General features: G+C 38.2%; 1 protein-coding gene across 2 annotated transcripts in view; it reads left to right on the top strand.

The window, feature by feature from the left end:
• The window catches only part of ets1 (v-ets avian erythroblastosis virus E26 oncogene homolog 1), a 102,239-nt gene that overhangs the window by 18,417 nt on the left and 58,822 nt on the right, over nt 1–25,000 (top strand). For both annotated transcript variants that reach the window (XM_056478151.1, XM_056478149.1), the window contains exon 3: nt 5,476–5,623. In XM_056478151.1, the coding sequence (XP_056334126.1) occupies nt 5,476–5,623 (148 nt within the window). The remainder of the gene's footprint in view (nt 1–5,475; nt 5,624–25,000) is intronic.

Below are 25,000 nucleotides of genomic sequence, written 5' to 3'. Positions count from 1 at the left end.
AAAAATATTCTATAAAATATTGTGCAAAACTTGAGCTTGAAATTGACGCTTCGGCCACAAAAATCCAGCATTTCATTAAAATAAAAAGTCAGAACTGAGATAAAAATCTCTTTTCAAGAGATAAAAATCATTATTATATTTTTATTCTGAGTATGGGTGTTTCCCAGTGATGGGTTGCAGCTGGAAGGGCATCAGCTGCGTAAAACATATGCTGGATAAGTTGGCGGTTCATTCCGCTGTGGCGACCCCAGATTAATAAAGGGACTAAGCCGAAAAGAAATTGAATGAATACATATATATATATATATATATATATATATATTAACTAATGAAATTTAATGCTTTGGTTACAAACAAAAAATGTGTTTAGTTCATCTAAATAGTCAGAGCTGAGATAAAAAATCACTTTTATCTTTTTTATTAACAAATATTACATAAAATATTGTATTATTGCAAAACCTTAGCTTGAATTTGAACACTTTGGTAACAAAAAAACTCTTTCATTAATCTAAACATTCAAGACTGAGATAAAAATTATTACCTTTTTCATTCTGGAAAACAAAGGATTTAAAATATTGTGCAAAACTTTAAATTGAATGCTTTGATTATGAAGAATTCAGTGTTTTAGTTCATCTGCAGTCAGAACTGAGATAAAAAAATCAATCAATTAAAAGACAGTATGAGAAATATTGTGCAAACTTCATTTTTAAATTGAACACTTCGGTCACAAAAAACATTGATTTTGTTAATCTAAACAGTCAGAAATCAGATTAAAAAAATCGCTATTATTATTTTTATTCTGGAAAACAATATATAAAATATAGTGCAGAACTTGAACTTGAACACTTTGGTCTGTTTCTTTTGGCTTAGTCCCTTATTTATGAGGGGTCACCACAGTGGAATAAACCACCAACTATTCCAGCATATGTTTTACGCAGCGGATGCCCTTTCAGCCTCAACCCACTACTGGGAAACACCCATACACTCGCACATTCACGCGCACAAACTCATACATTATGACTAATTTAATTAATCAATTCACCTATAGCGCATGTGTTCGGACTTGTGGGGGAAACCGGAGCACCCGCAGGAAACCCACGCCAACACGGGGAGAACATGCAAACTCCACACACACTGGAAAAAAAAATTTTGGACTCAACTTAAAATTTGAAGGAAACAAACTTCAGGACATTTTTGAGTTGGGTTGAAAGTCAACTCAAAAATGTCCTGAAGTTTGTTGCCTTCAAATTTTAGTCCAAAATTTTTTTTTACAGTGCAGAAATGCCAACTGGGCCAGTCGGGACTCAAATCAGCCGACCTTCTTGCTGTGGGGCCATGTTAACTACACAACCACCATGCCATTATCTTTTTTAATAAAAAATATTATATAAAATAATTAGAAGGTCGCTGGTTCGAGCCTCGGCTGGGTCAGTTGGCATTTCAATGTGGAGTTTGCATGTTCTCCCTGCGTTCGCATGGGTTTCCTCCGGGTGTTCCCCCAACAGTCCAAAGACATGCGGTACAGGTATGAATGTGAATGAGTGTGTGTGGATGTTTCCCAGAGATGGTTCCAGCTGGAAGGGCATCCGCTGCTTAAAACATATGCTGGATAAGTTGGCGGTTCATTCCGCTGTGGCGACCTCGGATAAATAAAGGGACTAAGCCGACAAGAAAATGAATGAATAAATAAATATAAAATATAAAGTATAAATGTACACACTAAAATATAATTGCTTTTAGTGCAACACAGGTCAGGAAAGTCACATGACATTTATCTCAAAGAATGCACAATAATCTCCTCTAAAACTGAACGCTTTGCTCACCAAAAGCACATTGTTTCATCAACCCTAAACATTCTTCTTATGAAGTAAAGCAAGACTGTCAACAAGCCGAGCACAATGAGTGTTTACTGTATGAACACAATTACATGTGATGGCGTGTGCTTTTGGCCAAAGGAAGTTGATTTGCTGCTTGAATGGAGCTTTCTCAATTGTTTTGTATGAGGGTCTCAGAAAGGACGGAGCACTTGAAGAGCTCTTTTTGGATCCGTTTGGGTCTCTCTGATGCAGACTGATAAAATGTGCATCAACAGTTTCTTCTGTGAGTCTCGCTGGATCAGCTTTAGCTGGATATTTCAAGCCAGAGTTGATTCTCTATACGGCTCTGTAATACATTTTATTTATATACATATTATATATTTATCAGGCATATAATTTCAGTCAAGGCAACACGGTGGCGCAGTGGGTAGCACAATCGCCTCACAGCAAGAAGGTCACTGGTTTGAGCCCCAGCTGGGTCAGTTGGCATTTCTGTGTGGAGTTTGCATGTTCTCCCCATGTTGGCGTGGGTTTCCTCTGGGTGCTCTAGTTTACCCCACAAGTCCAAACACATGCGGTACAGGTGAATTGAATAAGCTAAATTGTCCGTAGTGTATGTGTGTGACTGAGAGTGTATGGGTGTTTCCCGGTGATGGGTTGCAGCTGAAAGGGCATTCGCTGCGTAAAACATATGCTGGATAAGTTAGCGGTGCATTCTGCTGTGGAAACCCCAGATTAATAAACGGACTAAGCCGAAAAGAAAATGAATGAATGAATTTCAGTCAAGCTGAAGTTTTTTTGACCAGAAATGACTCAAGCTGTTCCCAAAAGATAATAAGACAATGTACAAGAGGCATCATTTTGGGGGAAAAATATATGTATTTAGCTTATTTACACTTGAATAAAAACCTTCAGGTCAGAATTTGCCAGAGTTATAAATAATTTTGTGCTTGACTGTATTATTTATTATTATTGGAGTATAAAAATGTATACTGTCACAGGGCGATGATGAGACGAGGACAAAAGGCAGGATTCAAGTGCAGTTTTAATGATACAGTCTTCGTGAAGTCTTACAAAGTATCAAATAATCAAACAGAAAAAAATAAACAAAACTCAAACAAGACTCTGGAACATCATCATAACATCCATATGACATACAAAGACTCCATAATGAACTCACATACTTAGAATGTATTTATAGTCCAAACAATTCATGATAACGGGTTTCAGCTGTGTGTGTGATTAATGAAAATGGAGTCCAGTGTGTGCAAAGTGGAATGTAGGGAATTGTAGTTCATTATGGGTCTGTAGTTCACCAGCGATCTCTCAACATAGATTGAAGGCAATCATGACCGTATACAATCACTAGATATAATAAATATAATAAAATAGTTAAATCACTAAAATTATAATCATTCCGGAAGCTTGTGATAATGATATTATAAATGATAATAATACTAATTTTAATTATGTTATTTACATCTTACAATTACAGTTCTGGGAAATAAAGTAAGATGTAGATTTGGAATTAAATGTTTTTGTTTTTGAAGACTTATGGAAAGTATGTAATTTATGTTTTTTTTTCTGAAATGGAATAATAATAATAATAATAATAATAATAATAATAAAATAAAATGTTTGAAAAGATTTAGATTTTTTTTCCCCCTTACAGATCGGTTTTTAAATTAGTTTGTATCTGGCAACTCAAACTTTGTAAATTACAGCTATTTTATAAATTACAAAATAAAATAAAATAAATAATAATAATAACTAAATAAATAAACCATAATAAAATAAAATAAAATAAAATAAAATAAAATAAAATAAAATAAAATAAAATGAAAGAATGAAAGAATGAAAGAATGAATGAATAAATGGATGAATGAATAAATGAATAAATTAAAAAAGTAAAAGGGTGACGAGGTGGTGCAGTGGGTAGCACTCACAGCAAGAAGGTCGCTGGTTCAAGCCTCGGCTGGGTCAGTTGGCATTTCTGTTTGGAGATTACATGTTCTCCCCGCGTTTGCCTGGGTTTCCTCCGGGTGCTCCGGTTTCCCCCACAAGTCCAAAGACATGCGGTACAGGTGAATGTATTTATTTAGGTATTATTATTATTTTTTGGGTGCAACATTAATTCGAACTTTATTAAAGAATGTTTCAGACAAAACCCATATGTTTATATTTGTTTACATTTATGCATTTATAAAGTTATAAAGTCGCAATTCTGAGTTATGAAGTCAAAATTCTGAGTTATGAAGTCAAAATTCTGAGTTACTAAGTCAGAATTCTGGGTTATAACGTCGCAATTCTGAGTTTAGAAGTCAGAATTCTGAGTTACTAAGTCAGAATTCTGGGTTATAACGTCGCAATTCTGAGTTTAGAAGTCAGAATTCTGAGTTACTAAGTCAGAATTTTGGGTTATATAGTTGCAATTCTGAGTTATGAAGTCAGAATTCTGAATTACTAAGTACTAACGGGCTTCCATAAAAAAACAACCAAACAAACAGCTGTAAAAACTAAATCATCTCTGTTTGCTGCACAAAAATAAAAAGAGCATCATCAGAAGAGGACTGATGCCCAAATCTGAAAAGCATATTGTGACCCCATTGTGGAACCAGTTGAGTCAGCACACTTCTCTTGTAGCGTCTCTCTCTCTTTCTTTCGTGTTTTTCATCTTCTTCTTGGGCTGTCTGACTTCCCCTTCTCCTGGCCTGACGTCAGAGTCCCGCCGAGATCAAAAGAGCAAAAACTGCTTCTCAAGCGCTTTTACTTCTACAGAAATTCAAGCCGCCTCGGGCCACACAGGGAACTTCACATGTTCAAATCTCTGCTGTTCAGCGCTGGAAAACCATCATGAATAAAAGCCCTCAAAGACAAAAACACTTTGACTCAACAAGCATTCAGATATTTGACTATTCACGCCAGACTCATTGAAGATATGTACCCAGAGCTACACATTCTGAGAACCGACAAATACAGCTAAAGTCTAAATTATTCGGATAAATTTCCGGATATTTCCCAAATGATGTTTAACAAGGAGTTGAGTAGATGATCAGGAAATTCCAACGCAATCTCACAGCAATTCGCAACGTTTTGGTGTAGTGGCTAATTCGTAGGAATTCGTATGATCTAATTTGTATAATTTAGTACGATTTGCTCATCAGTTTGGGGTTTGACGGTTGGGGTTAGGGGTGGGGTTAGATGCCACGCCTCTTTTTTAAAATCTTACATTTTCGTACGACTGAACTCGACTGAATTAGTCACTAAACTCACAAAACGTAAAATACTTATGTTTCCTTGTGGAAATGCTTATTCTGGTGTTGAACCAGCCTGATCTCACGAGAAAACGTAAGTATTTTACGTTTTGACAGTTTAGTGGCTAATTCGTACGAATTCGTACGAGTTCATTCGTACGAAATGGTACGATTTTAAAAAGGAGGCGTGGCACCTAACCGCGCCTCTAAACCCAACCGTCATTGGAGGATGAGCAAATCGTACTAAATTGTACGAATTAGATCGTACGAATTCGTACGAATTAGCCACTAAAAAAAAAGTTACGAATTGCCGTGAGATTGTGCTGGTTGAACAGATGCTTTTAATGGTCATCTGAGAGATTGTGCAGTAGTTAATGCATGTGTGTGTGTGTTTGTGCTTGCAGAGGTCGAGTGGTGTGATGCCACTGTCTCTGCTTCCTCACATTCAGCCTCCTGTCGTCTGTCACCCACAAAACTCTGCTGCGCCCAAACCACCGTACACACACATCACCCTGCAGGAGGTGCCCAATGGACCCGAGTACAGCCACAATGGTAGGAGATGTGTGTACTGTATGTGTGTGCGACTGTATGTGTGTGATCTTAGCGGATATTTTCTGTATTTTGAATAAATGTCAATTGGCTGCGCTGACAATCATGAACCACTGGAATGCCATTCAGTGAAGCAATATTATATATACCAAAACGTGTCAGTCATACGCAGTATTTTAAATCCACATATCAGAATAAGTATGTTCATCGTATCTGTTAGGCTGACCAAATTTTGACATTTTATAGTTAATAAATTTGCTTAAAATGTCATCATTTAAAAGCCGAACATGCTTAAATGACACTTAATTAAACTAATTAATAATTAAATAAACATATTACTTAATAATACCTGATAATAAATAAACGTATTAATATTTAATGAAATAAACTTAATACTTAATTACTTAAAATGAATTCTATAAATGGGTCGACGTGGTGGGGCAGTAGGTAGTGCTATCGCCTCACAACAAAATGATCGCAGGTTGAGCTTCGGCTGGGTCAGTTGGCGTTTTTTATCTGTGGAGTTTGCTTGTTCTCTCCGTGTTGGCGTGGGTTTCCTCTGAGTGCTCCGGTTTCCCCCACAGTCTAAAGACATGCGGGTGAATTGGGTAGCCTAAATTGTCCGTAGTGTGTGCGAGTGAGTGCGGTTCATTCTGCTGAGGCAACGCCAGATTAATAAAGGGACAAAGCTGAAAAGAAAGTGAATGATTGAATGAAATTCTATAAATATAGAATAATAAATATGAATACACAAGCTACAATAATAAAAACAAAATATATTATTATTTTTATTCAAAATGAAAAGGTATTTAAATGTTGTTTTAATTTAATTTAATTTAATTTAATTTAATTTAATTTAATTTAATTTAATTTAATTTAATTTAATTTAATTTAATTTAATTTAATTTAATTTAATTTAATTTAATTTAATTTAATTTAATTTATTAATCTGGGGTCGCCACAGGGAAATGAACCGCCAATAAATAATATTATTATTACTAATAATTATTATTAATTAACTAATTATTATTATTCAAAATGAAAAAGGTATTTAAATGTTGTTTATTTATTTATTTATTTATTTATTATTTATTTTAATTTAATTAAATTTAATTAAATTTTATAAATTTAATTTAATTTGATTTATTTTATTTTATTTTATTTTAATTTAATTTAATTTAATTTAATTTAATTTAATTTAATTTAATTTAATTTAATTTAATTTAATTTAATTTAATTTAATTTAATTTAATTTAATTTAATTTAATTTTCGGCTTAGTCCCTTTATTAATCAGGGGTCGCCACAGCGAAATGAACCGCCCATAAATAATATTATTATTACTAATAATTATTATTAATTAACTAATTATTATTATTCAAAATGAAAAAGTATTAAGTTATTAAGTTTTAAGTATTAAGTATTAAGTTAAGTTATTAAGTATTAAGTATTATAAGTATAAGTATATAATTTTATTTTATTTTATTTCTTGTAACACACACAGTTTATAATCCAGTTAACTACTGATCAATAACAATCACGCAACACATTTTACACATTAACAACATACTAAAAACAAGACTAAAAATTCTTCCTTTATTCTCCCTTTGCATTTTTAAAGTTTTGGCCGGTTCATTCCGCTGTGGCGACCCCAGATCAATAAAGGGACTAAGCCGAAAAAAAAAAGAATGAATGAATGAAGTTTTGCCTGTACGGCAGATCTGCAAACATGATTAAAAAACAACCGGGCCAGTAGATGGCGATATAACAGTGTCAAAAAACACTACAGGCCTGCGCTCACACTCACCTGTAGTCCACCATTGCTATTAACATTTTCAAATACTCATGCTGGCGACACGGTGGCTCAGTGGTATTGATGAACTAAATTGGCCATAGTGTATGAGTGTGAATGAGTGTGTATGGATGTTTTCCAGTGATGGGTTGCAGCTGGATGGGCATCCGCTGCGTAAAACATATGCTGGATAAGATGGCGGTTCATTCCGCTGTGGCGACCCCAGATTAATAAAGGGAATAAGCCGAAAAGAAAATGAATGAATGAATGAAATACTCATGCTGGCGACACAGCCCTGCTGAAAAATCCAGCTTAAACCAGCCTAGGCTGGTTGGCTGGTTTTAGCTGGTTGACCAGCCTGGTTTTAGAGGGGTTTTGGCCATTTCCAGGCTGGTTTCCAGCCATTTCCAGCCTGGTCTTAGCTGGTCAGGCTGGAAAATGACCTGCTAAATCCAGCTAAAACCAGCTTGACCAGCCTGGTTTAAGCTGGACATAGTTGGTTTTGGCTGGGCTCCCAGCCTGGCTAGGTGGTCAAGCTGGTTTTAGCTGGTCATTTTCCAGCCTGACCAGCTAAGAACAGGCTGGAAATGGCTGGAAACCAGCCTGGAAATGGCCAAAACCCCTCTAAAACCAGGCTGGTCAACCAGCTAAAACCAGCCAACCAGCCTAGGCAGGTTTAAGCTGTTTTTTTCAGTAGGGAGTGAATCAGTGGTTAGCACTGTCGCCTCACAGCAAAAAGGTCACTGGTTCGAGTCCCGGCTGGGCCAGTTGGCATTTCTGTGTGGAGTTTGCATGTTCTCCCCGTGTTGGTGTGGGTTTCCTCCGGATGCTCCCGTTTCCCCCACAGTCCAAACACATGCGCTATAGGGGAATTGGATGTAAATTGGATGTAGTGTATGTGTGTGAATAAGTGTGTATGGGTGTTTGAAATTCTCCAGTTCAGTTTAACAAAAATAAAATCACACTGTAACACCTTTCAAGGTAAAGCTGTCAAAATATGTTTTTAGTTTCAGGAAATGTTGTGTAAATGAACGTTACAACGATGTTTTGTACAAACCCTCTTATCAGATTGTAAATCTTGTTTCACTATGAAGTTTCGTGATGGGCTTTGAGGAGTTTCACATTGATTTTAAAGCAAAACAACAGAAGTGTCTGTCTCAGAATGAGGTCAATACACTCTTGACTCAATATAAAGTTGAAAACTGTTTGGCGTGCAGATATATGTGTGTGTGTGTGACTATAAAACGTGAATGTACGCGCAAACACACCCTTGAGTTTTTGAGGAGGAGGAGGAAACTGCGAGGCATCTGGTAAAAGCATCTCTTTGGGGGTCAATGTCCCTGTCGTCCCCCAGAGAACAATGTTTTCTCTGCCACACTCATGCATGTGTGTGTGTGTGTGTTTGTGTGTGTGAGGGATGGTAGATGGGGGAGGTGACTGCATGCTCTGGATTTTTCTGTGCAGGACATTTTTTTTAAAATGTTTATTCAAAATGAGAACATTCCTCCCAGTGTTTGACATCAGCCTCCCTGCGTCTAAAAAATGCTAGGAAATGCGTGGACATGCTCCATATGTAGAAATATATGTTCAAATATTTCCCAAATGATGTTTAACAGATTCAGGAAATTTTCACGGTATTTCCTATAATATTTTTTCTTCTGGAGAAAGTCTGATTTGTTTTATTTCGGCTAGAATGAAAGCAGTTTTAATTTTTTAAAATCCATTTTAATGTCAATATTATCAGCCCCTTTAAGCAATATTATTATTTCAGTTGTCTACTGAACAAACCACTGTTATACAATGACTTGCCGAGTTAACCTAATTAACCCAGTTAAGCCTTTAAATGTCACTTTAAGCTGAATACTAGTATCTTAAAAATATCTAGTCAAATAATATGTGCTGTAATCATGGCAAAGATAAAATAAATCAGAAATGCATTGCTGCCAATGGTTTGCCAGCTAGCTCTCTGCAACACTTGGTAGCCCACTGAAGCTAAGCAGGGCTGTGCCCGGTCAGTACCTACATGGGGAAGCTCTAGGTTCCTGCTTGAGGTGGTGTTAGTGAGACCAACTGTGGGGCCCAGATTGGTCAATCAGGAGGGCCGGGAGAATTCCTGGTGGGCCGGTCCATTTTTTTTTGGGCCACGAGGGCCGGTGTCCCTAGCTGCTTGCATTCTCAGCAGTCACACTTTTTTCATTTATTTATTTAGTTGACCATAGCCTCACTCTGTTTATTCATTATTTTGCTGCAGCTCCGCTCTTGTTATTTATTTTCTCGCAGCCCCGTGAGCAAAATGCAGCCTGCAGGATAATGATGACGTAACTATCATTCGTATGCAAACAGCGGCACCTTAGTGAATATAAGAGTTTGAATAATTAATATTAATGAATATTACACCTGCTTAATGAAAATCAGACGATTTACTGCATTAATAAATCTGAAATAACTTGATCAGAAATCTAAAAAGGGGAGAAAAAGATTAGGCCATCAATAGAAAGTAATACTGTGGTTAAAAGAGTCTTGCAGATTCTTGCACACACTCCATCATAACAGGCGACGCAGTGGCGTAGTAGGTAATGCTGTCGCCTCACAGCAAGAAGGTCGCTGGTTCGAGCCTCGGCTGGGGTCAGTCGTGAACTAAGGTGGGCTGGTCTAAGGCTTGAAACTCCAGGGCTCCCACTTCAGCCCTGCCAGCAGGGGACGCTCTGCGTGAGTCCTAATCACCCAGTATATTGATAGGGACTCTATACTGCTCAGTGAGCGCCATCTTTCTGAGGAGATATTAAAGTGAGGTTGTTAAAAATCCCAGGATGTCCTATGAAGAAGAGTAGAGGTTTAACCCCGGCATCCTGGCCAAATTTGCCCACTGGCCTCTGTCTATCATTAACCATCCCCATATTATAATTGTCTTCATCACTCTGTCTGCTCTCCACCAATCAGCTGGTGTGTGGTGTGCGCTCTGGCACAACATGGCTGCCCTCGTGTCATCCAGGTGAATGCTGCACAATGGTGGTGGATTAGGAGATTACCCCCAAAAATGTGTAATGCCGCAGTCACACTAGAGTTTTTGCGTGCAAAATTTCGTCGAATGGCGCTGCGAAAAGGGGCGGGATTAAATAAGACGATTACACGTAAAAAAGACGAGCAATTAGTCCATATTTTACATTTCTGTACAGAGAGGTCATGTTTTGATCTTCGATTGGTCTCACGGACTCACATGATGCGATTTCACAGGTCAGAGTTCACCAAGCTTGAACTTATCAACGCAGTGAACTGTGAAACTTGCGAAATGCATGAGCCTGGTTTATGGGGTGAAAAGTGCAGTGTGAATGCGACATTAAGTGCTTTGAGTGTCCTGAAAAATCGATATATAAATGTAAGAAAATAATATTAATATTAATTAATTCATTATTATTACACTCTTGCATTTGCACACATACACTATGTACAATTTAACTTATTCAGTTCACCTGTACCACATGTGTTTGGACTGTTGGGGGAAACAGGAGCACCCGGAGGAAACCCAACCCAACACGGGGAGAACATGCAAACTCCACACAGAAATGCCAACTGACCCAGCCAGGGCTCGAACCAGCAACCTTCTTGCTGTGAGGTGATCGTGCTACCCACTGTACCACCATGCTGCCCCAATAATAATAATAAATAATAATAATAGTTATTAAAATTATTATGTTTAGAAATGTGTTGAGAAAAATCTTTTTTTTCCATTAAACAGAAATTGGAGAGGGTGAATAGTTCTGACTTCAACTGTATATATGCATGTGTGTACTGGGCTGGATCCATCAGTAGCACCAGCTATCATTTGACACCCTCCGCAAATAGGACACAAGGCCACAAGGGTACGAGGGCGCGAGTGCTCAGCAGCGGCCGTCCTTTTCCCAAGCCTCAGGGCCCCTCGGGGAGCATGCGGGGGTTCGGAGCGAGTCGGGTTTGATGGGATTTGCTGATGTTTGTTGCTGGAGACACTCACTAAAAGCCTCCAGCTTGGTCTGAGTACGTTGCAGCATCATAAACAATGTCAACTGGAAAGAAACGACCTCTTGAACTTTTTCCTCCGAGGTGCTGCATGTGAACGCTCTCATGTTTGGTGTTTTCTTTTAACCCCGAGCTTTCATGCTAATGTGGCTATTTTCAATTTCATACGGCTCCTTTTACAGCATCGATGTTGTAAAGTAACTAAAATATAATACGTTTAATAGACTCAAGCATTCGTTAAGTTGTTGAAGCGTAAAAGCAGATGGAAAGCTGTTTAAATGCAAGCACCGTCAGCAGCAGGCTAGCGCTGAAACTCCATTAAACTGATACTGGGGTGAAATAAATGTTCATATTTTATTGACATGTTGTCGAACAATGTATTTTAATGCAGTGCTTTTTGTACATTCTGAGACGCAATTTATATCATATATCAATCAATTGATTATTAAAGAAAACAGACTTTAAACGTGGTGATTTTGGGTGAATTGGGTTGCTGAAAATTAAAAGTCCTTCAGCATAAGTCCTTCTCCATTCTAAGACAGCAGGAGGGTTAACACTGGAACTACCAGAATTCTGTTACTACTAGAAGTACCATAGCACCAGAGCTTCATTTGTGCCAGAACAAGCTGGATCCGGATGAAATCTAATCTGAAATCTGATCCGGTACCTCATTTTACTGATCCCCTCCTCACATGGCTCACTTCTGCGCAGTGTTGCCAACACAATCTCACGGCAATTCGTAACTATTTGATTTAGTGGCTAATTTGTACGAATTCGTATGATCTAATTCGTACGATTTAGTACGATTTGCTCATCCCCCACTGATAGTTGGGTTTAGGGGTGGGGTTAGGTGCCACGCCTCCTTTTAAAAATCCTACAATTTCGTACGACTGAACTCGACTGAAGTCACGAATTTCTCATGAGATCAGGCTGGTGTTGCCAACTTAGCAGCAGGCTAGCGCTGAAACTCCATTAAACTGATACTAGGGTGAAATAAATGTTCATATTTTAATGACATGTTGTAGAACAATGTATTTTAATGCAGTGCTTTTTGTACATTCTGAGACCCACTTTATATCGTATATCAATCAATTGATTTTGAAAGAAAACAGACTTTAAACGTGGTGATTTTGGGTGAACTGAGTTGCTGAAAATTAAAAGTCCTTCAGCATAAGTCCTTCTCCATTCTAAGACAGCAGGAGGGTTAACACTGGAACTACCAGAATTCTGTTACTACTAGAAATACCATAGCACCAGAGCTTCATTTGTGCCAGAACAAGCTGGATCCGGATGAAATCTAATCTGAAATCTGATCCGGTACCTCATTTTACCGATCCCTCCTCACATGGCTCACTTCTGCGCAGTGTTTCCAACACAATTCGTAACTATTTGATTTAGTGGCTAATTCGTACGAATTAGTACGATTTGCTCATCCCCCACTGACGGTTGGGTTTAGGGGTGGGGTTAGGTGCCACGCCTCCTTTTAAAAATCCTACAATTTCGTACGACTGAACTCGACTGAAGTCACGAATTTCTCGTGAGATCAGGCTGGTGTTGCCAACTTAGCAATTTTGTTAAGTTTAATAAAAGCGCAGTGTGTTGATGCGTTAGGACTGCGATTAAGAAACACCGGTTTATAGGAAGCTTAAATGTGACAGCAGAATCCAGAGATGGTGTTTCTCGGTTGTTTCTTTAGTCATGGGTGAGGCACGGTTTAGTCAAGTCTAAACCAGCGAAGGAGCTCGCCTGTGAGAGACGGTAACCTCAAAACTCACTCTAGAACTGTCATCCAAGCCACCGCATGCAGAAACCGTTGGACTGATACAGCTGTTAGTCAGACTGAAACGGGCCGCCCTTCTGTCACCTCGAAGCTCTCGCATGGAGCAGTTACTCTGACTTTTTGCCTAAATATGTTAAACTGAGGCTATTATAGATTTGCATGAGAACAAATGTGTGTAAAAAGGTTAAATTTGTTTATTTTGTATGATTTTAGGTGGCCCATTACAAATATATTTAAATGCATTACACACAACTTCCAATGGAATGGCATTAAAGGGATAGTTCACGCAAAAATTGAGGTTTAGGAGTTATTTTTTGCAAACTTTACATGTGTTCAACACAAGATATTATATTTTGAATAATTTTGGTTGCTGGCACCCATTGACTTCCACGCCAACCAAGTTTGATTTCACCAAGTAGGACATGTTCCTGGATTAACATCTGTGTTGATCCTGGACCAACATTCTAATCAACCAATCAGAATTAAGGGATATGTTTAGAGTTTATGTTAGGTTTAGGTGGTTAGGTCTTGTCACTTCTACATGATTGTTATCCAACTGTTATTTCCCTCTGATTTTGGGAATAATTTACAGATATGGTATGGTTACAGATATGGTATGGATTACATTTTCAAACAAAAATGATGTTCTAGGATCAACATAGATGTTATTTCAGGATCGTACTTGGTACCGTACTTGGCAAAATCATGACGTGCTTGACTTCCATGGTAGGAGAAAAAAAACTAGTTTGGAGGTCAGTGTGTGCCATGATATCATGTATATGTTTAATGATTTTCAGTTTCTTGCACAGACGAGTATATCTTTAGTAAATACATTTAATACATTTTATTTATTTATTTATTTATTTATTTATTTATTTATTTATTTATTTATTTATTTATTTATTTATCTATTTATTTATTTATTTATTTATTTATTTATTTATTTATTTATTTATTTGTTTGTTTGTTTATTTATTTACTTATTTATTTATTTATTTGCCTGTACAGTGCTCTGCATAACTGAGTACACCCCATTTTTAAAAATTAATATTTTTATCCAGTTATCAGTGAATATAGGCAATGTATTTTGGTGCATTTGAACAAAACAGATTTATTAAATAAATAAATTTATTAAAATAATATTTTAGTCACCAAACATCTTTAGAAATTGAAAGATAATACACTTAAATTCAAGCAAAATATTGAAAAAAAATTGACAACCTACAAAATTAAAAAAATATGTATTTTTATTTAATTTTTTTGTTTTATTTTTTGCTTCTTTTGATTTTTTTTTCTCTTTTTAAAAATTTGTTTTTAATTTTTTTAAATAACATATTATCCCAAGTTATTTTGTTAGATAAGCTCCAGATTTGGCTTCAGTACTGACTAATCTAATGTGTATGCACAAATATAATATTGTGTAGCTTCCTATTAAAAATATGAATTTAAGCGAGAGATTTGTGAGGGGTGTGCTTATATATGCTGAGCACTGTATATGCATTAAATGAATTACCACTGACCATGGTTTCATCTAAACATATTTTTTGGGAGAACAGTCCCTTTAAAGGGAACCTATTATGCCCCTTTTTTCAAGATAGAGTGTATATGGGAAGTTTCAGCTCAAAATACCACACAAATAATGTTTTATATCTCTTTGAAACTGCTCCTTTGATCCTAAGTGTGCCTTTTTGCTGACTGTCGCTTTAAATTTAAATGAGATTGGGCTCTTTTTAAAATAGGGCGGAGCTACAGATGTGTCATCATAGTGGCAGATTCAAAAATAACACTTAACTCATATGCTTATGAGGGAGAGATGGTAACTAGTGGGCGGGGCTTTCCTCTGATGACACGTACAGATAGATAATGTCAATCAAAGTGTTTCTGCAGACTGTTTTTATCAAGAGTGATTATATAAAATTTAATTAATTTTTATTACCATTATAAGCTGGTTATATTCACACACTATTGCCACACAACTGTGTTTAAACCCCTTATAAAAGGGATATTGGCATAATAGTTCCCTCTGAAGTAACGCACTTTTTTTGGAAACTTGATACATGTCTTTTCCACTCTACTGTCAATCCCTCATACTATATTCCTTCTGATTATCACCCATAGAAAATGAATGGCAAATGCTTGTGCTTCACTTACTCCGTTACTATTGAAGTTAAGCTCTACCTCAAAGCTGACACACCATTTTTAAGTCCGATTTTCCATCAATTTCAAAACAGCAAAGAAAATCCTGCAGAAAGACGTGACCTAATCTCACTCCTGATGTAATTACAGAGAAAAGACTGACTAAAATAATTTTGAATTCATGATTTGACTTTCTAGATGTTATATTTTCCTTTCTGTATGCTTCAATGATGTGCAAAAGATCTCTAAATGATGATATATACTGAATCACTGACCTATTGTTGTACATGAAGGTCTATTTTAGGTCACACTTTACAATAAGGCTTCATTAGTTCATGTATTTACTAACATGATTTAATCATGAACATTAGTACAGCATTTACTGCAACACAGGCTCATTCTGAAGACGTAGCCCTATATACATTTCTGAAGATCATGAAATATGAAGCCAGAGGTACGTATGACTGCATTTCATCTTGATGATGCTACAGGGTGGTATGACGCCGGTCCTTTTAGTGCTGACCAGCTGACCACTCACCTCCGTAATGACGGCTTTTTCACTGTTATAAGTTTGTCTAGTGACACAAATGTCGGCAGACTTAAGACGCAGAGAGGAGTTGACTGCGATGACGTGGTTCGAGTTCACTGAAGAACCATTCCAGAAAGAGGGGAAAGACAAAAATAAAAGGCAAAAATAAATAAACAAGTAAAAAACAGGGTGAGAATGTGGTAAAATCTGAAAATCAGGCGAGGGCTTTTCTTTTTCTGGATTACTTTTCAAAACACTGTGGGTTGGGTTTAGGGAAGGTGGTGGACGCTGGTCAATCGGTGCTTTTTAAAACACTATTGGTTGAGTTTAGGGAAGGAGGAGGGTGGGGGGATTGGTCAGTCAGTTGATAGTGGCCTCTGGTGGATTTACACAAGCACAGCAGGTACGAATGGCAATTGCGTGCAGGCCTGGAAACCCAACTGCACGCTCAGACCTGCATGCTCACACCAGCACTTTCAGACCTAAAGTTTTCAGACCTATAGTACCACCTGCTGTTTGGGTCGGGTGAAGTGGCAGGTCCGGAGACCCAACTGCATGCTCAGCCCAGCACTTTCGAGTCCTCGCTGCAGCCCGCAGCCTGATGATGTACTGGATCAGGTCCAGTACATAATAGACGATCGCCTACACATCCCCCGACCCTAAACCCAACCATCACAGTAGTATGGGCATTACCTTAGTGGGCGGTACAATGTCAAGGACCTGGTCATGTACGTCATCGTGATTACAGACTGCAGTGATAATACTGTATCTTGGCACTTTCTAGCAAGTAGCAACAACGAAGACAAGTGACCCTAACACTATCAATAGATCTGGAAGTGCTGGTCTGAGCATGCAGTTGGGTCTCTGGGCCTTAATAATGTTGCACGCGAGAGAAATTTGAGATTGAAAAAGCATACACAGTAGCCTCTGGTGGAAAAACGTAGCTCCTGGGACAAATTTGGCACTCTCCAGAAATGTTTATAGGGTACATATCCATAATGAGCCTGGGTTGGTTTATTAATAATAGTTTAACGTTTACTAATGCATTATTAACCACCAAATTCTTGTTAACAGTAATTATTGAACCATGAGTTAACATGAGCTAACAATGAACAACATTATTTCCTTTAACTAACATTAACAAACACTGTAAAAGATGTGTTGTTCATTGTTTGTTCATGTTAGTATATGCATTACCCAACATTAACTAATACAACCTTACTGTAAAGTGTTACCGCATTTTATTTAATGCCTATTTTAAAACTGCCGTCATGCCTAAGGTTTCCTGGTATGCTGCAAAAACATGCCTCACAATACACCATAACACATATAGAGCAGCGCTGACACCCACGTGTTTTCAGAAAGCTCGAGCGTTTGCTGTACTCCTGCATCTGTAGGCTGTATTTGCAGGTGCAGGCAGTTAAACCAGAGACGAGCTGTAAACGGCTACACATATGGGTCTTGTATGTAGAGTGTGTCAGTTTTCTGCAACGTATCATGCACTGCTGCTCCTCCAGTCCATCAAGAAGGTATTCATCTGTACTGTTTTGTGCACTGGTGTACTACACTAAGTATGCATGCATGTGTGGTAACACAGAGAGGAGACTTGTTTTTACAGATCATGCACAGCATATCAAGCATGCACACAATATGCAATAACATACTTCCTGACTTGGAAAAGGGTGACACGTTGGCTCAGTGGTTAGCACTGTGGCCTCACAGCAAGAAGGTTGCTGGTTCAAGTCCCGGCTGGGCCAGTTGGCATTTCAGTGTGGAGTTTGTATGTTCTCCCCATGTTGGCGTGGGTTTCCTCCGGGTGCCCTGGTTTCCCCCACAGTCCAAACACATGACTTGAGTAAACAAAATTGATGGGGGTGTGTGTTTGAATGTGAACGGGTGTTTGCCAGTACTGGGTTGCAGCTGGAAGGGCATCCGCTGCGTAAAACATATGCCCGAATAGTTGGTGGTTCATTCCACTGTGGTGACCCCTGATAAATATGGGACTAAGCTAAAGGAAAATTAATGAATTGGTAAATTAATGAGGTGTGCGATGTGGCGCCAGGTGAAAGTATAAATCCAGCTTGAGGCACACTCTGACAGGCACGTTGGAATAGTGGGTGTGGAGAACTAACATTAAAGGGACAGCCAACAAAAACAGCCACATTGTGTTCAGAGTAGAAAATCCCAATATTCAGAAAGGTATAATAAACAATCTAATGGGTGTGTTTAGCTGAAACTTTACAGACACATTCTGGAGACACAAAAGATCAGTCTTACATCTTGAAAAAGTGGTAAAATAGGCACCCTTTAAACAGATTTGGTAATTGTGCTTAATAGCAGAATCTGTGCAGGGAAAAACTACATTACCCATGATGCTGTGCAGCAATTCCACTAATCAGAATAACGCACAAAAAATGTATACAATATTTGTTCATTCTTTGTCCCTTTATTAATCTGGGGTCGCCACAGCGGAATGAACCGCCAACTTATCCAGTACATGTTTTACGCAGCGGATGCCCTTCCAAGCTGCAACCCATCACTGGGAAACATCCATACACACTCATTCACACTCATAAACTACGGATAATTTAGCATACCCAATTCACCTGTACCACATGTCTTTGGACTGTGGGGGAAACAGGAGCACTCGGAGGAAACCCACGCGAATGCAGGGAGAACATGCGAACTCCACACAGAAATGCCAACTGACCCAGCCGAGGCTCGAACCAGTGACCTTCGCCCCGCAACATTTGTTAGCATTGCTTAAAAAAGTTATAACAGCTTATTATATTAGTCACCCTGTCACCTAAATTACACTGTCATACAGAAAGTTGTGTGACTCAAATGTACACACATATAAATACACACACATCCTCTCAGCTCCATTAAAGTCAGTCAAGCACTGTACATTCATCAGTGTATGGCACACACACACACACACACGCACTCACACTGACAGCTGTGTAATTCAGCTCTGGTACCGCTGGCTTACATTTTATGCGATTTGACAACTGGACAGTCGAACTGAGGAGAAACTGCATGTTGTGTGTGTTTGTGTGTGTGTGTGTGTGTGTGTGTGTGTGTGTGTGTGTGTGTCTACATGTATATAGACAATAGTGTATGTAAGCATCTTTTGTAGTAATACCTCTGTATGTGTGCATGCACAAGTGTGTTTCTGTGTGTGTTATGCTGGTATCTCTAAATACAGATGTGTGTGTATGTGTGTGTGTGTTTGGAGGAGAGTGCTGTCTCTGATGAGGGGCACGTCCTCGCGGGCCAAGGCCCATTTTTTCTGGGTTAAAATAAACAGACGACTGGCGGGGGTCTGGGGGTTATGGGAAAGGAGGAAACAGTGATGCTAATCAGTCCTGCACACACTTCCCCCAACTGTAAAACAAAACGAGAGAGAGAGAGGGAGAGGGAGAGAGAGAGTTTTAGCTATAAGTGCGCATGAGTGAAAGTCGAGGACTGCAGCTCCACTTGATGAGGTCAAGTGTCGAAACTAGCTTCAGTTCCTCTCCAGATGATTTTGTTTCTTCATGATGGTTTTCACAAAGGTGATCAGTGCAACATGGTGTTACAAAATCAAATGTATGCAAACAGCTGTAAATTTGGTATTTGCATAATTAAAGGGAAAGTTCACACGAAAAACTCATATGGGCTGTGACAGTTTTTTTGGATTGCTTACACACTAAAATTAAAAGTAGTACACTATTAGCAGAACCCTACACTCAAGAAGCAAAACATCAGCCCATACTACACATTGTCAACCTCACACTTGTTGCAAAACTCTACACACAGTGATTTGCAAAACACTAAACACAAGTAACCTACATTACACACAACAATCTATCATGAGGTCACTTCCTTCCAATACCAAAGCACTGACTGTCAAATTAGCGCACTGTCCAACCAATTGGTTCAACACAGTCGTCAGGTGTGCTAACAGTTGTTTCAAGAGTTCACACTTAGATATTGTTTGACAACTGTTAGCAGGTTTGGCATGCTGTCCCGGGAGAGAACCCTGAGCTTGGAGATAGGTGAGCCCAGGGCTCCCACCTGGTCCATAGAGCATATGAGGGGAGTACGAGATCAGGTGGTTCTCGAGAGCTCCCCGTGGTAAAGGAAGAAAGGAGGAGAAGGGGTGGATGGGGGGTTTCTTCGGAAAACGAAGATAAGAGAGTAGTTCTAGCTAGGCTACTTATAGTGAGTTGGGGTTAATCTGATTGGCTAACTAGTGAATGTAGATGAGTGGCCAGCTGCAGTCAATCATATCACGTGCTCCTCTCGAAATTAGTTTGTGAAACTTCACTTAATTTACTGTCGACACACCAATCAGGTGTTTCAGCACTATAAAAAGCAGCAGGTGAGTTCACCGTTCTTCAAGCACAGTGGAAAGAGTCAGAGAAAGAGTAAGCAAATCAAATCAAATCGATCATATGCAATACATTGTTGACTGGTACCACTTTCCACCGCTCTGCTCTGGTTCAGAACTGGTTTCAGGAACATCCACATTTCACAGTTATATATCTTCCACCATTCTCTCCATTCCTCAACCCTATAGAAGTTTATCTCGGCATGGCGGTGGAAGGTATATGATCTCCATCTCCAGGCTGAGGTACCTCACATCCAAGCCATGGAGGAGGCCTGTGACCAGATGGAGGTAGCAGCAATACAAGGATGGATTCGTCATTCGAGATGTGTCTTTCCAAGGTGTCTTGCTAATGTTAACATTGCCTGCGATGTTGATGAAATTCACTGGCCAGATCCAGCTAGGGAAAGAGACAATGTCTGGTGTTTTTTTTTTTGTAACAGTAAACGTTCAGTGAAACATGTAAAGTGACAGTAGCACATATTGTTACAGTACCATGAATCTCCACATCAATGGAGGCATGTTGAGAAATGGATGAGTTTCTTCAGTGTGCTACATTGGTCTTGTGTAGTGTTTGGTGGATTTACTTTATATTTGTACTTTGTTGATGGTAGCCTCCTCCAATCACAGGAAAGTAGAGGTGCTAAAAGTGTTTTCAAGAGTTCACACTTAGATATTGTTTGACAACTGTTAGCAGGTTTGGCATGTTGTCCCAGGAGAGAACCCTGAGCTCGGAGATAGTTGAGCCCAGGGCTCCCGCCTGGTCCATAGAGCCTGTAAGGGGAGTACGAGATCAGGCGGTTCTCGAGAGCTCCCCGTGGTAAAGAAGGAAAGGAGGAGAAGGGGTGGATGGGGGGATTCTTCGGAAAAACAAAGATAAGGAAGTAATTCTAGCTAGGCTACTTATAGTGAGTTGGGATTAATCTGATTGGCTAACTAATTCATGTAAATGAGTGGCCAGCTGCAGTCAATCACATCACGTGCTCCTCTCGAAATTAGTTTGTGAAACTTCACTTAGGTTTATTAGAGCAGAGTGTAACTCGTTCAAGAAGAGTATAGTAAAAGTCAAACGTGTGTTTCTTATGGTAAAAAGTGTGTTTTTTTAAACATAAGTGTATAGTTTTTACAAGAGTTCGGTTTGGTACGGGTCACCTTTATTAGGCTTGCGTTTCCACTAACAAGGGTACCCTTTTGGTGGGGATAGTGTATGACAGAAAGTTTCAGTCGACGTCATTCTCGCTCGAGGAAATGTCTACAATAAAGCTGTACGGGTCACTCACATATCATATGAGAAGCACTTCTCACAACACAGATGCTTTACACACATAAATACTTGTGTAGAAATGTTTATTACTAACTTTTCTATGAACATGAGTTGATTATAACTGCAGATCAATAACAGTGCGAAACAGCCTACTGTAACGTCTGTAATTATATTAAACAACTAAATTAATGAACATATATATAAACACATACAGACCCTTACAGTCTCCGATATGTTACCAACTACAGAAGAACTACACACAGCAGACATTTAGTCAGTATTTAGGTTCAAAACAACACAAAATATAGCCCACAGTCAGTGTAAACCTCTTATCTGTGTCTGTAATCTTCAGCAGCACATGTAGCCTCTGTTAGAGAGTAATTCCATCATTCCCGGTTCATATTAGTCCAAAAGGTGAAGATAACAAGTTAGTTAATCATGGCATTTTGTTCATGTTTGCTGAATAATAATGTTCTCCTTTTTTTCCGGCTTCTCCTTTGTTTCTTCACGCTTTACTCTCGTGTTTGTCAGTGTCTGACAGGATCGGGTTTCAAAAGCACGTCAATAATCAAGCGCAGGTTATTATCATCAGCTCAAGAAGTTTGTTATTTCAGATATAATGTTAGACGCGCGCGAGCGCTAGCAAGAAAGCGAAACCGCTCGCGCCTCAGACTGGCTCATAAAAAACTACAGGGCACAGGGTAAATCTGCTCTACTCCATGGCTTTGTGGCTGTTTATCAAGACGACGACAAGGTTTGTTTGAGCCCAGATTGACCATGGCTCGTTATTATATGTATTTATAATTCCGCTGTAATCTCTCGCTGTGTATTTTAAACATGGCGGGTTTTTTGTTTTCATTCTGGCTTGTTGCGTAAGCGAATGACGTATCTCTGTAAACCAATAGCGTTCAGCTGCGCATGTGGCTCCGCCTTTTGGTACCCTTTCTCGTGTTTGGTACCCTTTCAAAAGGGTGCCAAAAAAGTGGTACGGTACGGTTCGGTTCGCTTTTTGAAGGCGGAGTTTAGACACTTTTACATAATAAACGGATTCACTTACTGCCGTGTGACTCAGTGGGCGGAGCTAAACAGACAATGTTGCAGAAGTAGTTGTTGATCGTCTTCTGTGGAGGCGGAGTTTAGACACTATTACCTAATAAAGTTGTTATTTACTTACTACAGTGTAAAGCAGTGGGCGGAGCTAATTAGGCAGGGATGTAGCAGTAGGTGTTGATCATATTCTGTGGAGGCGGGGTTTAGACACTTTTACATAATAAACGTATTAACTTACTGCAGTGTGACTCAGTGGGCGGAGCTAAACAGGTTGTCTAACTTTGAAAGTTTTGAGTACTAAAACACACTCAATGTTTGTGAAGTAGAATGAAGTCTGTATGTTGTGATTTCTCAGTCCACGACCCCGCTGAGATTACCCAGAAGCGACGGCATCATACAGATGTGCAATAAGACGAGTGTGAGTTAATAAAGTCAGTATTTTGAAGGCTCTTGGCCGGCGTATCATTGCATTCCTGCAGTTTGTGATGGATGGAGGACGACAGCAGCTCTCTGACCTCTCAGATCAATGGACTGCAGAGCGGAGTGTGTGTGTGTGTGTGTCTGAGTGTGTGTGAACAAAGAGAGAGCGACCGGAGGAGGGGAGAGGCGAGATGGAGGGATGTAATTTAATTTGCCACACAATGGGGTGAATAGCAGACACGTGGTGGAGCTAATGGACGAGAGAGATGTCCTTTTTAGCAGTGCTAATTGATAAGAAAGAGCTTAGCCTTTGTTCAAGCATCGGTAAACCCCCATCTGCTTCTTAGGGTTCACTTTAACTAACTCAGACACGCACACAGACTCACACTCTCACACACACACACACACACACACACACACACACACACACACACACACACACACACACACAGTCATTGACGTGTGAATGCTACATTGTTTAATGATCAGTATCACTGTGAGAAAGTCAATAGTATATTCCCCAGTGTTGCTTTATCTCATACAGCAGTGTGGTGTACAGTATATTGTGTGGTAAAGTGTGTCTGCTGGAACTGTGATTTACAGTCTATAAGGGATACGTGTGATTCTGATTTTATTGGGTATACAGTTTATTTTGATTCCATATTGTTTATCAGCTTATATGTAAAAGATTCATTCATTCATTCATTCATTCATTCATTCATTCATTCATTCATTCTTTCTTTCAATTTTTATTTTTTTCTTTCTTTCGTTTGTTTGTTCGTTCATTCTTTTTTCAATCATTTCTTTCTTTTTCCTTTCAATTCTTTCGTTTGTTTCTTTCTTTGTTGATTCGTTCATTCATTCATTCATTCATTCTATTCTTTCTTTCTTTCTTTCTTTCTTTCTTTCTTTCTTTCTTTTGATCGTTCGTTCATTCTTTCTTTCTATTTAAAATTTTTTTTCTTTCTTTCTTTTAATCTTTTGTTTGTTCATATGTTCGTTCGTTCATTCATTCATTCATTCATTCATTCATTCATTCATTCATTCATTCATTCATTCATTACTTTTCTTTCTTTCTTTCTTTAATTGATTGATTGGTTGGTTGGTTCGTTGCTTGTTGATTGATTGATTGATTGATTGATTAATTCATTCATTTGTTTCTTTCATTCATTCTTTCTTTTTCTTTCGATCATTTGTTCGTTCATTCATATGATCGTTAATTAATTAATTCATTCATTCTTCTTTCTTCTTTCTTTCTTTCTTTCTTTCGATCATTTGTTTGTTCATTCATTCGTTCATTCATGTTCATTCATTTGTTCATGCATTTATTCATTCTTTTTTCAATCCTTTATTTCTTTTTTCTTTCTTTGGTTCGTTCGTTCGTTCGTCCATTCGTTTGTTTGTTCATTCATTCATTCATTCATTTTATCTTTCTTTCTTTTTACTTTCTTTCTTTGAATCATTTGTTTGTTCGTTCATTTTTATTTTCGGTAATTTGTTAATTCATTTATTCATTCTTTTTCTTTCTTTCTTTCTTTCTTTCTTTCTTTCTTTCTTTCTTTCTTTCTTTCTTTCTTTCATTATTTTCTTTCTTTCTTTTTTCTTTCTTCTTTCATTCATTCATTCATTCATCCATTCATTCATTCTTTTATTTTCTTTCTTTTCTCTCTCTTTTTTCATTCATTTATTCATTCTTTATTTATTTATTTATTTATTTATTTATTTATTTATTTATTTATTTATTTATTTATTTATTTATTTCAATTCATTCATTCATTCATTCATTCATTCATTCATTCATTGTTTTATTTTCTTCCTTTTTCTCTCTTCTTTCATTCATTTATTCATTCTTTATTTATTTATTTCAATCCTTTCATTCATTCATTCATTCATTCATTCATTCATTCATTCTTCCTCTTAGCACTTATGGCTTGTTTCTTGAATGCATCCATTATTGATGCTGTACTGTACTTGTGCATCTCTGATCTGTCAGCTTATAACCGTGTGTAAACCATGACCACAGCAGAGCAGTGTGTGTGTGTG

Source organism: Danio aesculapii, chromosome 18 (genome assembly GCF_903798145.1).
Source record: "Danio aesculapii chromosome 18, fDanAes4.1, whole genome shotgun sequence".
Lineage (NCBI taxonomy): Eukaryota > Metazoa > Chordata > Actinopteri > Cypriniformes > Danionidae > Danio > Danio aesculapii.
The sequence above is the reverse complement of the archived record's forward strand: the minus strand, read 5'-3'. Positions and strand labels throughout refer to the sequence as shown.